Source organism: Scyliorhinus torazame, chromosome 14 (genome assembly GCF_047496885.1).
Source record: "Scyliorhinus torazame isolate Kashiwa2021f chromosome 14, sScyTor2.1, whole genome shotgun sequence".
NCBI classification, from domain to species: domain Eukaryota; kingdom Metazoa; phylum Chordata; class Chondrichthyes; order Carcharhiniformes; family Scyliorhinidae; genus Scyliorhinus; species Scyliorhinus torazame.
The window spans coordinates 110915736-110933347 of NC_092720.1; the positions used below are offsets into that span (position 1 = coordinate 110915736).

Below are 17612 nucleotides of genomic sequence, written 5' to 3' on the forward strand. Positions count from 1 at the left end.
AAAAACCTGCGAGAATTACAGGAAAAAAAACAGGCTTGAACGTGTAGTCGTTATGGTTTAATAATTCCCAGCCGGTAAAACACTGCCACGGATGAACATACGCCAAACATACCCGCTTGTGCTGGGCATCTATCCTGTGCTGACCTCCACCCAACATCGCCCTTTGAGACTTCTGCTCGATTCTCTCTTGTATGGTCAAGTTGCTGACTGAATACCATTGCCTCCGTTCCTCGGTGGTTCGGAACGCTGCCCAAACGGGGGGCGCGTATTTACTAACCCGCGAGCAGTCTCTCAGCAGCCGAGAGCAACATAGCACCACCAAGCCGGCCGCCATGATCCAGACTGGGCTCCGGCTTCCAGGCGAACCAAACAAGTCCGAGATCGGAGGCGCGTCGACTGATTGGCGGCGCGAGTGGCCAATGGGTGTCTCGGCTACTACAAGGGGGGGGGGCAAGGCCAACGAATTGGGAGGAGGCGGGCTCAATGACGTCAGGCGAGATTGCCTCAGGGGGTAAAATCAAACGCGCGCCATGAATCCCCCGCCTTCGAGCTTGCCGCTTTGCATTGTGGGGGTCACAGTCCGGAGGGAAGGGTTTAAAAACGAATGGCGGCGCCGTCACCTTTCACCAGAAACTACAGATCCCGGCGTGCCTCACCGGCCAGCCCAGCCCGTTCGCCTGAAGGACCTCGACTGGGCTCCGTCCCTATTGGCTCAGCGGGGAGGCCCAGCCCAAACCTGCCCTATAAAATGTCACTCCACTCGGCCTTGGGAACATGTACAATCCAAAAAAAAGCGTTGCGGGCGTGGAGGCCCGCTTCAAAACATAGCTTTATTCAGACAAAACGTAGGCGAATGAAACGGAAGGGAATTATTTTGCACCTCAGCCTGCATCTAAAAAGGATATAAATTAATACCGGGAGCAATTCGGCTTTTATTTTAGGGAAAGGAATGAAGCCGATCAGGCATTTGAAAAGATTACCTTCTTACTACCAGTCACGTGACTGGCGCTCGAGCCCTTTCCGTTTTTTCCTCTTTAAACGAACGTTTCCACCATTTAAAAAAAATCTTCCTCACTCCTCCTCCTCGTTCAATAACCCAACCCCGCCGCTACCTTTGGCGCTTTCCCCCCCTCCCTGAATCTGGGTAAAATTTAAACAGGGTGGTGGGTGGAGAGAAAGATATCCCGTCAGCGGGAGTGAGGAAAACCGCCGGTGGTGGGAAGGAGGATGATGGTGGTGTCGATGTCGGGCCCGGAGCGGCTTGTGAGCGATTGAGCTCAGCAGTTGGTTCGGGTGCTCTCCCCCTGCCGCCCCTCCCTCCCTCCGCAGATTGTGGGTGCTGCCGGGGGGGCTCGGAGGAAGAGGGTGTGTGTGTGAGGCGAGTTCTCGCGAATGGCGAGAGGTGCGCGGCCGGGGCCCGCTGCGCGCGGGCGCGTTAACCAGTAGGTGCCGCCGAGCCCGGAGCCCGCGCAGCGCGGATGGGGACAGGGCTCGCGGACTGTAGGCTCTCCGCCGGCCGCCCGCACCGGCAGCCTCGTTAAGTATCATGGCTCCGCGAGAGGAAGCCAGCCCTGGGAGACGACAACCCGTCGCCACAGCCGACGACGACGACAACAACAGCAGCAGCAGCGGTGCCGCCGCTGACACCCCGCTCTAATTAAATGGACGTTGGCACCGCCGCGGAAACTGGGCGTCGGAGAAAGAGGAATCGGAAATATTCCCGTCGGCGGCAGCAGCAGCCTCGGTATAACGGCCCGGCCCACTCCGCCGCCATGAATCCGGTCAACGCCACCAGCCTGTACGTGTCGACCTGCCGCTACATCATGCAGTGCGAGCCGCAGGAACCCGGCTCCTTCTCCGAGCTCTACAAACTGCTCCCTTACCTGCGCCAGTCCCTCTCCTGCTGTGTCTGCGGTGAGTGTTTTGGAAGCATTTTTATTTGGGGTGAAAAAAAATGAATGCAATGAATTCCCCCCCCCCAAAAAAAATAAATAAAAGCAGTGGAGCCACTTGCTGCTTTTCCAGCGGGGATGAGGCTTGGAGATCCGTACCATTATGTAACGAGCACTGCTACATTTTCAAACCCTATGTTTTTTCTTATCCCTCCTCTCTCATCTCCACTGCATGTGTGTGGAGGGGTTTGTGCATTGCATCAGAGGCCTTCTACTCACCGACTGAGCTACATATGAATTTGAATCTTTGAAAGCCTTTCGATTGAAATTGCAGATTGTGCAAGTTCAATTTTTTTTGTCTGTTGCGTTGAGATCTATCTTTTGCATTGCAGCAAGAGGCCTACAGAATCGTTTACAGTACTCGAGGAATAAAACTGGAACCTGCGATTCTTATCGGGAAAATCTGATTGTGTTTTGAATCTTTTAAAGACGCAACGAATTGAAATAAGATTATTGTCCACTTGCACAATGATGTTTAGAAATATATATTTTTCTTTCCGTAGTTGGGTCAGATTTATCTTGCACTGCAGCAGAGGCCTGCTCCACTGTTTAACGTCTTGTGCCATGCCTCTCCGTTTTTATCTTTGCTGAAGACGATTTTTTTTCGCGGTTCGTCTTAATACATTATCTTAAGTGACTGGACGAGTCCTTTCCATTGGAGTAACGAGGGCTGCATTTATTCCTCAGTTTCCCGAGTGTTGTCAAAGCTGGGGAGGAGTTCAGTTGCGTTTAATATTTTCACCCATAACTGGACCACATTAAAACTTGCTATTCTTCCCAGAGCGGCTAGGCTTCAGTCCGGCTAAAATAGTTACTGAACTGATTCATTGTTTTTCGTTGCAACAGGTCTGTGCTTTTTATAATATCGATCACAATTTGTAATTTTCCTTCAAGCCTGTAAGTACAAAGATGATAACATCATTTGAATCTCCTTTTTTTCGCACCCCAAAGCATTTGTACCTATTCTTTGTTCGTTTCTCTGTAATCTGAGATCTCAATAAATAATCCTTGTAGGTTTGTAATTTGCAATTCTCTGGTTTGGAAATAAATTACCACGTGTTCGAGAGATCGGTACTTTACCATTTAAGACAGATGATTTCAATTTCTCTATAATCCAATATTATTAAATGAATTTAGCATGCGAGTAGTAGCATATTTAAGAATAAACTATTTTAAGAAAAAATATTGCCCTTTTTTCTTTGGGATTGACCAGCTTTTGTTAGTATAAATCTGAATGGGAAGCCTGGTTGTTTCAAATCCCCGCCCACCCCGCCAATTGAGCCGACGAATGCAAACCCCTTTTCATAATCTGGTTATAAACTGGGGAATCATTTGAACTATGTCCCTGCTAGTCATTTCCTTAGTACATATATCTTGAGCGTGTTTGATTAAAATTGCAATTTTGCGTTAGCTGGTCTGAGCAGAGAAATATGCCCACAGGAACGGGACGTTTTATATTCTGCCCAAAAGTAAACATGCACACGTGTTTGCTCTGAAGCTTCGAACTGAAGACGCAGCAAGTTCACCCAATGAGCAACTCAGTTCCTATAGCAATGCACTACTTTCAGTCATACCTCCCCTTTAGATATTTAATCTGTTCATACATTCGATTTAATTTCGAAAATTCGCTCATCCTTAGTTATATTGTATTAAGTTGGACAACCTAGTGTGGGATGGTTAACCTGACGGTTTTATGGGTTTTGACAAATGTAGCACACTTAATTGGATCTCGGGCTCCATAGGGCGATGTATTTACTGATTGATTGGAATGATTAAGGCATAGAAAAAATGTCCCTCAGTGTATGATGACAGTTCATCCAATTTTCGGCATTCTTCTATTTTTTTTGTAGTGTGAGGAGATCCTCCCATTACTTTGTATGTGGTTTGATTTCTTAATGGGCCCAATGTCTCTTGCCTACCCCAAACTTTATATTTGGGCATCTGCGTAACCTGTTCTTCACCTCCTGTGACGTATAGCTGCTACGGGTGAAAGGCCTTCTGCTTAAATATTTTTGTTTGCCTTGTAGGGAATCCTCCATTGATAATACAGAAAAATTGAGATTTGTTTGTGGGAATTGTAGTAAATACTTGAACCCTGACAATCACTGGTTGGCTGTTGACATGTTGACCTGCTGTGCACTCCAATCTTTGCTGATTTATTTTCTGTTAATTGGGTCTCATTTAAACACTTTTAATGTATAACATTTAAAAGTGGTTTGATTAAAAGCCATACAGAGTAATAAAAACTGTTGATATCACCCATGTAGAAAACTTTTGTGTTTTTAAAATTGTGCATTACAGCTCTTGCAGTTAGATCGAAAGAGAAATTTGGTACACTTGAGGCAAACAGTGCAAGTAGTTTTGAAGGTCATGCAGCAAAGCTATATTTTAAATTTTATTTATGTAATATATTTGCAATATAGATATAATTCGAATTTCAAAAATAAAATAACTTATTAACATTTAAGTGTCCATGGTGATAAGTACAGTCTAGTGTTTGTCATTTGTTTCAACTAAATATAGAAAGATTTTATGGCTCATAACACTGATTTACCATAACAGTTTTGATAAATGGGTAAATAACAGAACATGGATAAAGGGGTATATAGATGTGCTTTAAATGGCTTTTACTAAAGGGTGAAAGGAAGGATGAGATTAAAAATAAATTACAGAAATTATACTAATTTTTAAATATAATTATTCTGTGGCTCCCAAGTGTGTTTGTATATTTGTGTGCGAATAGTTTATCTTTGAACAGTGGGTTCTAGGATGCAGGCTTATTTGAATGGAGCCATTCATGATGGTCAGTTTTTTGTTGCCTTTATATAATTTACAGTGCAGAAGGAGGGCATTCGGCCCATCGAGTCTGCATCGGCCCTTGGAAAGAGCACCCTACTTAAGGCCACCCCTACCCCAGTAACCCCACCAAACCTTTTCTGGACACTAAAGGGCAATTTAGCATGGACAATCCACCTAACCTGCACATCTTTGGACTGTGGGAGGAAACCAGAGCACCCAGAGGAAACCCACGCTGACACGGGGAGAACGTGCAGACGCTGCACAGGCAGTGACTCAGGCTGGGAATCGAACCTGGGACCCTGGAGCTGTGCTAACCACTGTGCTACCATGCCACCCTTTATTTTTGGATCCACCCTGGTGCAGTTTTCTTGCTGCTAAATCCTCAGTGAGATCCGCGGTAACGTCTGTACTCTGGGCCTGTGCATATAAAGTATCTGCAGTAACACTGGATAACAGCTTGTGTTGCAGTATGTCTGCATTTTTAAATTTTGTTTCCTTTACTTACTACGTTCGTGAAAACATTGAGTAGTTTTGTGGTGGATTTGGTGGGGTAGTACAAGGTTCTGTTTTGGGGGGTTGCAAAAAGGTTACAGCTGAAGGCCTTATTTCCAACCACTTCACTTGAGGGATAAACAACTTTGGTGACACATCGTTTAACGGGGATGGGAAGAGAGAACTTCTTGCATTGTTTAGGGTGATATTTATATTTTCACCTTCCTACCCTACACAACTCCTCTCCCAACATTATGGGAGCTGAAAAGTGACTAAATGTAAGGATGGGGAATGCTTCCTACAGCTCCAGGAAAGGACTTCAACCCCAAAAGTTAAACTGCGGAAGGGACAAGACTTTTGAATTAAGCACCATGAGGTGAGCAGATTGTGCCCTGAAGGGAGGAAGGAGAGCCTGGTAAAGTCCTGTGTACCTAGACCCTTACGTTTTGTTTGTAATTATGTCATGGCAACGGTAGCTTTCCTTTTCCATAAAATAAGGTGAGAAATTTACTCTCCTTGGTACAGAATCTTGCTTGAGTCAAATATTTTGGGAATTTATTCTTAATAATTCTAGGAGAATTCCCACCGTATCTCATTCTACATTGGGTACGTCGTTTTGTAAGAGTTGGTTGGTGCCTGACATGGTTTATATGTCTGCTTTGTTGTTTGGGCGCCGAGCTCCAGGCAAATTGCCAAGAGTCAGATCATTTAGTATGCATTAGGGAAAATAGCAAGGATAATCTGCAAAATGTGTACGCAATTAATCCAAATCAGAAATGACAAAGAAAATGTATCCAGAAATACTCCCTGTCGTTTTAACAATTTAAAAAATAATCCTGTACATTTCTCTGTATTCTATTCTAAAAAGGGAATACAGTGCTTTGGGGAAAGACCAGGGGAGTGAGATTAACTGGATAGCTCTATTAAAGAGCTCACACAGGCATGGTGGGCAGAATATGCTATATCAACCTATTATGGGCAGTCTTGATTTTCATCCAAGTAAGGACAGTTTGAGTTTCTGATTATAAGTTTAAAATTTGGTACAAGTTTGAGATTTAAAAATGTGATAAAGTAAGACCTTCAATGCTGTTGGCATGATACTGTAATAGGATAGTAACACATGTAAAGTAGTTCCCTCTTAACATTAATCTAGTACCAGAAAATAGTTCATTTTAAGATTCTTTTCAGAATAAATATGTTACATAACGAAATTGATTTAAAAAATCCTGGTAAGATTGTTGTTGACCTCCTGTAGATCAGCCTGTGGCATCTTATTTGGGGCCTGTAACACACGTGTGGTACCGTATTAGTGAGACCGTCTTGTAAGCCATTGAGGAAAAGGTGCTTAGTTGAAAACTTATCATTTACACAGACTGGTGCTTTCCGATTTCACTCCCAAATGGGCTAGCCCTTAATTTAAGAATATGCCTTCATGCTCTGGATTCTCCACCAGAGAAAATAGTTTTCTGTATCTGCCCCATTGAACCCATTTATCATTTTAAGACAATTAGATCACCGTCAATTTTCTAAACTTGTGGAAATGGAAACCAAGTTAATGCAACCTATCCCCATTTTTAACCTGTGAAGCCCTGGTACCATTCCGGTGAACCCGCTATAACCCCTCCACAGCCGATATAGGTTTCCTGAGTTTCATTGCCCAGAATGAATACATTACACCTTGGAACTTTGAGTTTCAATTGCTTTTCTAAAGTTTAAAAAATTTTAGTCCAAAATTGCATGATATTTTGGCAAAATTCACTCATCTGAGAATTGCATAATAGTTTGTGGCTGTTTGTTATAAGGATTGTGTTGATTTAACTTATGGTGCATAGCCTACTACTGCACTGGTAATGTTTCTTAACTTTTGCTATTTCGTTCTAAGGTTACTTTGCCAACTTTTACTGTGTACTGTCTACCACCTGATATTGCAAGAATTATAGATGAAAGTAATTTACGGTATGATTACATTGTTAGTGATTATCAGCATCTTCCGAAAATCAATTGCCACCCTTTTCATTGTGTGCAGTAGTAGAATGTTTTCAGTGAATGAGTATTTACTATACGGTACATATTTAACTTTATTAAACTTTATTAGCAGCAATGTTGTACTTGTATTTCACTTGCGGCTAGCTGGACCAGGGTTTGGAAGATGTTGCCAGTCAGTGAGGAGAATTGATATAAAGTTGGTAGAAGAGTGTTGCTAGGGATTTTATCACTAGGGAAACAGAAGATAGGTTGGAAACAATATGATGCAGTAACAATTGGTTTATTGATATGTTTCCTATGCAATAGGCTTGCGTATAAGAGTGATACTTCAAACCAAGACGTTTTAATTGCTGTACTCCGCATAGTGTTGCTATCAACTACAGAAATGCGTTTAGCTTTTCACGAACTAAGAAAAACATGGCTGTCCCACGTCAGTCATTTGCCTTATTTTAATGAAACCAATTTAGTTCTATGTCCAAACACTAAATAACCTTGTTATATAGTTAAGAAATGAATTTGTCAGTCTAATAAATGGAGGGGGATGGTCCGAGGGGAAGAAGAGCATCGGGTGTCGCTATATGCGGATGACCTGTTGCTGTATGTGGCGGATCCAATGGAGGGGATGGTGGAGGTCATGCAGACTCTAAGGGAGTTTGGGGAGTTTTCGGGCTATAAGCTCAATGTAGGGAAGAGTGAGCTCTTTGTATTACAGGCGGGGGACCAAGAAAGAGGGATAGGGGACCTACCGCTGAGGAGGGCGGAGGGGAACTTTTGGTATCTGGGGATCCAGATAGCCAGGGGTTGGGGGACCCTACAAACTGAATCTGACGAGGTTGGTGGAGCAAATGGAGGAAGATTTCAAAAGATGGGACATGTTACCGCTCTCGCTGGCAGGTAGAGTGCAGTCGGTCAAAATGGTGGTCCTTCCGAGGTTTCTGTTTGTGTTTCAGTGCCTTCCCATCGTGATCACTAAGGCCTTTTTTAAGAGAGTAGGCAGGAGTATTATGGGGTTTGTGTGGGCGAAGAAGACCCCGAGAGTAAGGAGAGGGTTCCTGGAACGCAGTAGGGACCGAGGAGGGTTGGCGCTGCCAAACCTGGGGAGCTACTACTGGGTAGCAAATGTGGCGATGATCCGCAAGTGGGTTATGGAGGGAGAGGGGGCGGCATGGAAGAGGATGGAGATGGCGTCCTGTAAAGGAACGAGCCTGGGGGGCGTTGGTGACGGCACCGCTGCCGCTCTCGCCGACAAAGTATACCGCGAGCCCGGTGGTGGCGGGAACGCTAAGGATCTGGGGCCAGTGGAGACGGCACCGGGGTGCAATGGGAGCATCAGTGTGGTCCCCGATCAGGGGTAACCACCGGTTTGTCCCGGGGAAGATGGACGGGGGGGTTCCAGAGCTGGCATTGGGCGGGGATTGGAAGAATGGGGGACCTGTTCATCGACGGGACGCTTGCGAGCCTCGGGGCACTGGAGGAGAAGTTCGAGTTACCCCCGGGAAATGCCTTTAGATATATGCAGGTGAGGCGACAGGTGAAGGAATTCCCGTTGCTCCCGGCACAAGAAGTTCAAGATAGGGTGATCTCGGGTGTATGGGTCGGGGAGGGCAAGGTGTCGGAAATACACCAGGAGTTGAAAGAAGAGGGGGAAGCGCTGGTAAAAGTGCCACATACAGCAAAGGGAGGAGGAGCTGGGGGAGGAGATCGAGGAAGGTCTGTGGGCTGATGCCCTAGGTAGGGTTAATTCCTCCTCCTCGTGTGCCAGGCTCAGCCTGATACAATTTAAGGTGGTCGACAGAGCGCACTTGACGGGGGCGAGGTTGAGTAGGTTATTAAGGGTAGAGGACAGATGTGGAAGGTGCTCAGGGAGCCCGGCGAACCATGTCCATATGTTTTGGTCATGCCCGGCACTGGAGGGGTTCTGGAGAGGAGTGGCGGGAGCAATATCTCAGGTGGTGAAAGTCCGGGTCAAGCCAAGCTGGGGGCTAGCAATATTTGGAATAGTGGACGAACCGGGAGTGCAGGAGGCGAAAGAGGCCGACATTCTGGCCTTTGCGTCCCTAGTAGCCCGGCGAAGGATCTTGCTAATGTGGAAGGAAGCAAAGCCCCCCAGCCTGGAGGCCTGGATAAATGATATGGCTGGGTTTATAAAGTTGGAGAGGATTAAGTTCGCCTTGAGAGGGTCTGCGCAGGGGTTTTACAGGCGGTGGCAACCGTTCCTAGACTATCTCGCGGAGCGTTAGAGGAAGGTCGGTCAGCAGCAGCAGCAACCTTGGCGGGGGGGGGGACTGCCTGGGAGGGTGGATGAGCAAGAGATAACATGAAGGGTTGGGGAAACTGGCACGTACGGGTGAGGGCCAGTGTACAAAGCTGTGTAAATATATCATTTTGCCTTGTATATATCTTGCTCTGCGCGATTTCTTGGGTTTTTTTGTTACGAGGGGTTATTGTTTGGAAGGGTAAGGGAGAAAAATTGTGTTAAAAAACTTTAATGAATTTTTTTTTTTAAAAGAAATGAATTTGTCTATACACTGCTTCATAAAGTTTGCCTGTATTTCCAGCAACACCAGTTTAGTATGTTAGTTTCAGTATGTAAGCTTCCAAATATTCACCTCTATTAATGTCTCTGAGGAGGTGTCAAAATGTTTTTGCTTATGCTTAACTAGAGACAGCTTCCATCCCTTATGAGAAACAATTTTGAATTTGATATTTAAATCTTTCTTTGTAAAATTATTGGTGCACTGTTGGTTGAGTGAGTTCTTACTGTATAATACTGCGGTTTGTTTATTGGATAGCATGTTGCACTTGATTCTACATCTTTATATATTTTCTATAGCTCTGTTGTGCAAGTCCTTGTTGGATCAATTTTACCAATGGTATGCAAGTGTCAAGAACCTAAAGCTAACATTTGCATGCAGTCTTGGGCATTTTAGAATGGGCAGTAAGTCATGAATACAACACTAAGAAACCAGTCGATCTTGTTCTCTTGTTTAATTGAATTGTTCATTTGAGCATCCTCATGGAAATCATCTGTAACTAAAGCTGTTGGGGGCATAGCTTTAGTTTTAAACTGTATAGTTTATACATTAGTATAAACAGTGCGTGTTAATTAAATTCTTTTTAGCAGGTAACATTGGGAGGAAATGTACATGACTTTCGTTAACATGGGAAAGTTATTTACCAAGTTGCTTTCATTCATATAATATTGGTTAATGCATTCAAATGGCCCATGTGTTTTATCTTCCTCAAGTTGTAAATAGCCTAATGCTGCTAATATAGAAATTCTCAGATGATTGCATGTTAGTAGGTGAGTATGCAGATAGGGTGCAAATTAAATGTTTTTTTTTAGGTCATGTATTGGTACTAACTTTTTCCCTATGATTAGAAGGATATGTTTCTCCCCTACAACAACAGTTTAACTCCAGGTTCAAATTTCTAGCACAGCGTCAGGTACAAAATGGCAAATTTAGGGCAGCGCAGTGGGTTAGCCCTGCTGTCTCACGACGCTGAGGTCCCAAGTTCAATCCTGGCTCTGGGTCACTGCCCGTGTGGAGTTTGCACATTCTCCCCGTGTTTGCGTGGGTTTCACCCCCACAACCCAAAGATGTGCAGGCTAGGTGGATTGGCCACGTTTAATTGCCTCTTAATTGGAAAAAATGAATTGGGTCCTCTAAATTTATTAAACAAAAATGCCAAATATGTGGCAATCGTCTTGATTCACAATTAGTGATGACAAAACATGTGTGAAATAGTGCGTGGGAAGTATCAGTTTAGGACAAGTTTTGAGCTCTTGCCACTATATTAAAGAGGCATCTGAATGGCACCATAATTATGGCTATAAAACTCACTTAAGCCATTTACAGTAGTTCTGGTGCAACAAATAGTTGCCTGAAGAAGAATACATTCTCTCCAGCCTGCTCCATCAATCTCACAAATCACTAACTAACAAATGGCATGCTAGAATCATTGATGTTTGTTGTGTGAATCTTTTTTTACATGCACTGTGGTATTTATAATGGCAAAATTTGAAGGTTGTAAGCTGTAAATTATAGAATCGAGCTGAGAATTCCTTGAGTGACAAAACCTCTAAAAGGATTTGTACTGCAAAAATAAACTTCATTTAGTGACAAAAGGAAAATGAATGCATATTAGCAAATTTTATTTTTTTCTCCCTTTCCCTCGCCCTGGGAGAAAATATATTCGTCAAATGAACAGTCATCATAGCCATGGGAATTGTTTCTGAAAAGTAAGGTATCAGCAGTTTGTTTTAAAAGAAAAAGTGAGATAAAATGTCTTGAAAATAGATGAGAAACAAAACTGAAGAAAAGATTAAAACTTTTAAATTTGATACTTTACTGAAGTTTCAGTGGTCTTATCAACAGCACTTTCCAGATAAATTAATACTTTTGTCTTTTACAGGAAATCTACTAAAAGAACCAATTGCTCCTACAAACTCCACTTGCCAGCACTATGTCTGCAAACTGTGCAAAGGTAAAAAGATGATGATGAAACCCTCCTGTAGTTGGTGCAAAGATTATGAACAGTTTGAAGAAAATAAACAACTGAGCATCCTGGTGTGCTGCTACAAGAAACTATGTGAATTTGTAGCTGAATCCCCAATAGCACAGCATCTAGCTACTGTTATGGATGGTGCTCCTGACATCTTAACCTTGCTGCAAGAGGGACTCTCGTTAGACGAAGAGAGGCAAGGAACTTCTGCATTGACCAGTGCTTTAAATTTGTCAAATTCCCCAACTCCATCAACCTCAGAATGCACCAGTGATCTGGAAATGGCAGCAACACCACAAATCATTGAAAATATTCCAGACAGTGAACGGCTTTCAAGTAGCACTGAAGTAACCTGCTCTAGTTTCAATGGATTGCCTGGTTGCAATGGACTTCCAGCTGGTGAATTTACTGTAAATATTATTTCTTCTGAAAATTCAGAAAGGCTTAATACAACCTGCACTGAGGAGAACTTCAAAAGTAGGGACATTTCTGATAGCTTGCAGGCAGTCAACAAAGTGATTTCTTGTAGTAATGTTGATGTAGTGGGAGTTGACATTTGCAATTATGATGAAGACATAAAGCCAATTGGTTCTTTGTTATTCACCGGTGGACATGTATTTCAAGACTTAGAAGCAGTTGCAAATAACCTTGAGGCCTGTAGCAATTACTCACAACCTATTTCTGAGGCAAGTACACCTAATGGACCTCTTATAGATGCCAAACCCATCTCTTTGCCTCTTAAAAGCAGTATTTTTATTTCTAGCAATGCACCTCCTCATGGTATTCCCTGTGTAGCAACAACACCTAAAATTGTACGAGGGAATCGGAAGCGTTCTCGATCGGAGAGCGACAGTGAAAAAATTCAACCCCTACCTATTTCCAGCATTATACACGGCCCACCATTAGGGGCTGCTGCTCCTGTTCCTGCCAAACGAGAGACCAAGTTGTCCACAGAAACTGTCGTCACAGTGCCAAATGGGGGCACGCTAAAAGTGGGCAAATCCTTGCTTGCGGCCAGTAAAAGTGTTAAAAAGCACACAGAACATGGAGCAAAGAAATCACACTCGAAAGTAAAGCAGGGAACAACCAAATCTAAAACCAAGGAGAAAGTTCATAGCAGTACTGTTATGCCTGGTAGCCCATCAAAAATAGCATACAAAAAGCCCCAAGAGAAGAAGGGGTGCAAGTGTGGACGTGCCACACAAAACCCAAGTGTTCTTACGTGTCGTGGGCAGCGTTGCCCTTGTTACTCAAATCGCAAGGCCTGTTTGGACTGCATTTGCCGTGGTTGCCAGAACTCGTATATGGCCAATGGCGAAAAAAAATTGGAGGCTTTTGCTGTGCCAGAAAAAGCCTTGGAGCAGACCAGGCTTACTGTGGGTATAAGCCTAACCAGCATCAGCAACGCAGTGCGTAATGCAAGCACGAGCGCAAGTGTCATCAATGTGACAACGGGGTCACCCATACCAACTTTCCTAGCTGCCAGTCCACATGACGACAAAAGCTTGGATGAAGCTATTGACTATAGATATGACTGTTAGATTGGAATTGATCTGGTAGACTTAAGGCTTGTCCCTGTTCATGGGGATGGCTACATCTTTAAGGCAGCTATAGTTCTGTTTTTGGAGAAAATAGACTTAGTTGAACTTGCCGTAGTGCTTGGGTATAGATCACTTGAAGTAAATGTAAATCATCAGGCCTGGCTCCAAAAAGGTGGGATCGGTTAATTTGTTGAATAAGATGTAATTAATGAACTGTTGCAAGTGACTTATACTGAACAATCTTTGGCAAGAGAAATTTGACCTCATTGTTGCTGCTTATGCATTGTGCATAATCACAAAAGGTTAAGATGTAATTTAAAAAAGCAGAAAATGGTGAACTACAGTACGAACAGTTTAAGAAAATTACATGTAGAATATAATGTCACTTTTTATATGCAGATTATTTTTGTGTTCTCTAAATCAAAAGAAACATTGGTTTTGTTTTATTTTGGTAATGTCATTAGATGACCCAAGAATATATTTAAAACAAAATGCCTCATTATTTTCTAATGACTGCATTAGCATGAATCAGTTGCACAAAGCAAAACACTCCCATTACACCTGTGTAGTTACGCATTCAAGTAGAAATAAGGATGACACTTTATAGACGCACATGATATATATTTTCTTCCCTCAGGTCTGCTTGTTTCATTAGGAGAACCATCTGGTGCTCAATATGTAATTCTGTCATGAATGGTGGTTGCTGGAAGACCCCACCCCACCCTGCACATGCACTTAGATGCCTACAATTGAAGAGGGTGTTGAAGCTATGTTAACGAAAGTGTGTCCAGATGAAACTTATTGAGTCGGCTGAGTTGTACACAGGTGTCTGTTAATCTGGCCAGAAATATTTTGTGCAAGTTTTTCTCTACAATATCCGAGGGGCTTATTCTGTTATGAATTCAGAGTTGCATAATAATCTGCTGCTATGCTGGATGCACGCTACCATTCTCCACAGTCTTGGTGGTGATATGAAAAGCAAGGTGGTGAAGAATTGACATCTGTTCACCACAAATGTGCATATTATAGCAGTGCCCTCTGCATTACTGGCTGTCTGCCATTGGGTAGCATAGCACTTATTTTGTACTATATTTACAAAGTGCACCCATGGCTTCTAGTGCCAGATAGTTAGTACTGCAGCCGGCAGTTAATTGTTGGTATGTCTGACCACATTGGCAAATTCAGGTTTCACATTGGCACAAAGTCAGCTGAGTAACAAAACAACCAATACCAGTGTAATTATGCAATTTGGTCCACATGTTCATTTAACATTGAAAGGAATAAATACAATAAATTTTACTAAGGCACTTCAAAAGCGGGAACTAGTGCATGTGCTCTTCTCTTTCTCCCCCCCCCCCCCCCCGCATCCCTTTTCAAAAAGATCCAGTATTTCATCATTAATATCTCTTAATCCCGTTACATGTGTCAATGTGGCTGAACTGCTTGTACCACTGTCCACCATTGTGATGATGTATATGAAATTACTCCTCAGCCTCACTTTTGGTTTGGCACATAGCATGCACAACAATGGTTACTCACATAGTGTAAATGTGCAGGAAAACTTTCACATGCAGAAGGAGATTGAATGGCACCTTTTTGTTTTTATAGTGTAGCTGGTGTCATATCCTGTGAATGTGGTCAAGTAGTATTTTGAAGCCATAGGAATAATGTGATGTTTTGTGTCCAGTCTGTACTTTAATTTTTTTGTTTTTTGTTTTTTCCTTTTTTGTTTTGCGAGAAGAATTGAAAACTATTTTTGATAATGAGTAAATGGTGGAAAATGCTTCTTCAGTTTTCTTGTCTTTTTTAGCACCTAAGGCACCTACATTTTTTTAATATTTTACGTCCGTGGTAGATTAATGTCTTAGCAAAGCTATGTTTCTTTGTATTTGTGTAATGTGATTTCTGTATGCTGACCAAAAAAATCCATTAATTGAGTAGGTGGTTGATCCTAACTCTCGCATGAACTCTGTGCTTGTTGTTCGAGCATTGAAAACAGAAATACTGATATATAACCACACAAAAGTCCGTGGAACCATTTCTTGACATTTTTGCAAAGCTGTGAAGCTGTATTAACACTGTTGATTTCCTGTTACTTGTGGTAAAAGTTGGTGCAGATTCCATTGAGGAACCGAAAGAAAAAATTCCTTCATTTTTTTTAATGCTGGTATACTCACTGCCGCTTTTCCGGAACATGTATGAGAAAGTAATGAATAAATACATTAGTTTTATACTACTCTGGTTTAGCTATATTGAGGGTGCAATGGTTAAATTACTGCATTGGCCATAACATGCAAAATATGTGTATGTTAGCATACCTGGTCAGTTTGATTCCGTTATGAGCTTTAACAGGAGATTAAATAGTCATTGGACTTGCAGTTTACTTGCAAGTTTTTTTTATTTTGGATTGGCAGGAAACTTAATTGTCTGTTGACCAAAAAGAAGTAAGGCAGAACAAAAAGGTTTTCTAAAAGCACCATCAGTGCTTGCAGCTATTTCTGAAAATGATTTTTCTTTTCTTAGAATTTTTAACTATTTAAGGTTATCGAGTCTGGTGGTGTTGCCATGAATTCTGTGTTAGGGTGCGATGGATCTGAATTAATATTAACAGATGTTAATATTCGAGAATTCTTTACTGTCATTTCAACAAGGCTACATTAATTCACCTCAGTTGTACAGTTAGGTTGAGTAGTTCCTCAAAACAGGAGCCTTTAGATGTATTAGCTCTTAATGTTGTAACAAAAACTATCACAAACTAAGATAAGGACCATCTGGAGCAATAGTCTGTGACACTGTCGGGAACAGTAATTTTAGCTTTTTCCTGAAAGATACCAAATTAAATGCTGATTTCTTGCCTATATGGAACCGTATAGCATCAAGTAGCTCCTCCTAACCACCCTCCAGTGCACCATTGGCATCCTGTGTTTGGTTCACCCACTTTCTAGCCACAGGTTATATTTGAATATGAGAAGATGAGGTTCATGTCCTGGGGATATAATTCTGTACTTGGTGAAGTTGCTGACCTTTTTCGTAATGTAATTCTATAAGGACTAGACCCTAGAGCAATTGCTATTGACCATGGGTATCCATAGTTATTTGACTGTGATGAACATCACAGCTGAATGTGATGTGTATGCTCTCTCAGTTTTCCAGCAGAGGGCACTGGGTTTTGATAGAATGGTGTTTTCTCCTTTGTCTAACACAGAGCATTGAGCTTAATGGTGGCCTTCCACCAGCTGCGGAAGTGGAGATCCGTCAACTTAACATAGACGGAATGAAAGTTGGGACCTTTTGGTCTAGTGCTATAGAGTGGTCTTTTTTGTTCACTCAACCATCAGAGGAGTTTGGAGCCCCAGAATTCCTTACATGAGCGCATGTTGTGGAATAAACCCACAATCTCAGACCAGAGATCCCAAGGGGGGAGTCTTAAATGATTAGTGTGGGTACAACTGCCCTGATGTCAGGGTAGTGCCCAGCTATGCTGGCTGAAATTGTTCCAGGGCCAAAGACAAGTTCCTGATAACAGTGGTGCAAGTTGCAGGAACTTTTAAAAGTAATAGATCAGTTATGTGATTGTTATCTTTTTCTTGGGAGCTTCTAGGGTCTCACTTGGATAACTGATGTAAGTCTCCCTGGGCCTTTTTATAAGTGTTGAATTTTTTCAGAGAATCAACCCTCTCTCCCCTCCCAACCTCCACCCCTATATCACACAATACTGACCAGGATGGATTGTGGGGGGGAAAGGAGGGGGGGGGGGGGGGGGAGAGACATGCACGAGGGACAAGGATAAATGCAAATGGTGAAATGTCATTATCTGGTCTCATCCGAAAGTGCTTCCTCCCCACCATGGTAATGAACAAGAAAGTTGAACTTTCCACCAGTGATTTTGGGACCAGGATTTGATCTGACTACTTCATTTCTAACAGTTTATAACTCTAAAATTCACCCAGTATATTACTGTTGTTAACTTTGTTTGCTACTGTTTTATATAACTTTTAATATCAGTGGAATACTAAATATTGAATTGAACTTGGAAATCTTAGACAAAGACCACATGTCATTTTGAATTTGAGTACAGTTTGATTCAGATGCAACTTTGCCCATTTTATAAGGAGCTTGAAAAGCTGCAACATGCAAATTGGAGTGACTTTTAATTAGTCAGAAAGGTGTGTTTAATGTCCTCCATTTAGTTTAAAACTTCAGATTGTATATTATATTGTATATAAGGAATCATATACTGCAAATTAATTCTGACTTCAAAAAGGTTATTATTGAGCTCATTAAGCATTGTTAACAGAGTATGCAATTCCTTGAATGTCAGTAGCTTCTTTATTAC

At 42.4% G+C, this 17612-nt stretch overlaps 2 protein-coding genes across 4 annotated transcripts in view; one reads left to right on the top strand and one right to left on the bottom strand.

Annotated features, from left to right (window-relative positions):
- The window catches only part of pccb (propionyl-CoA carboxylase subunit beta), a 90750-nt gene extending 90393 nt beyond the window's left edge, over window positions 1–357 (bottom strand). Inside the window, exon 1 of one of the 2 annotated variants that reach the window (XM_072474670.1) lies at window positions 113–357. In XM_072474670.1, the coding sequence (XP_072330771.1) occupies window positions 113–334 (222 nt within the window). In that variant the 5' untranslated portion in view covers window positions 335–357. The remainder of the gene's footprint in view (window positions 1–112) is intronic. The other variant, XM_072474669.1, reaches the window with a different exon arrangement.
- A 437-nt stretch (window positions 358–794) lies between these two features.
- On the top strand, window positions 795–15512 carry LOC140389959 (E3 ubiquitin-protein ligase MSL2-like). 2 transcript variants are annotated; one of them, XM_072474668.1, is made up of 3 exons: window positions 1810–1914; window positions 2799–2849; window positions 11646–15512. In XM_072474668.1, exon 3 carries the CDS (start codon window positions 11726–11728, stop codon window positions 13274–13276), a length of 1551 nt encoding a protein of 516 aa, XP_072330769.1. In that variant the 5' UTR covers window positions 1810–1914; window positions 2799–2849; window positions 11646–11725; the 3' UTR covers window positions 13277–15512. The 2 variants fall into 2 exon arrangements, with proteins under 2 accessions (XP_072330768.1, XP_072330769.1); XM_072474667.1 differs by lacking the exon at window positions 2799–2849 and having other exon boundaries at window positions 795–1914.
- Window positions 15513–17612: the final 2100 nt, after the last annotated feature.

Bases quoted from the DNA above. Each gene is read 5' to 3' on its own strand.
- LOC140389959 (XM_072474667.1), top strand. From the start codon at position 1,662: ATGGACGTTGGCACCGCCGCGGAAACTGGGCGTCGGAGAAAGAGGAAT. The intron at 1,915-11,645 runs GTGAGTGTTTTG...TGTCTTTTACAG, and splicing joins CCTCTCCTGCTGTGTCTGCG to GAAATCTACTAAAAGAACCA.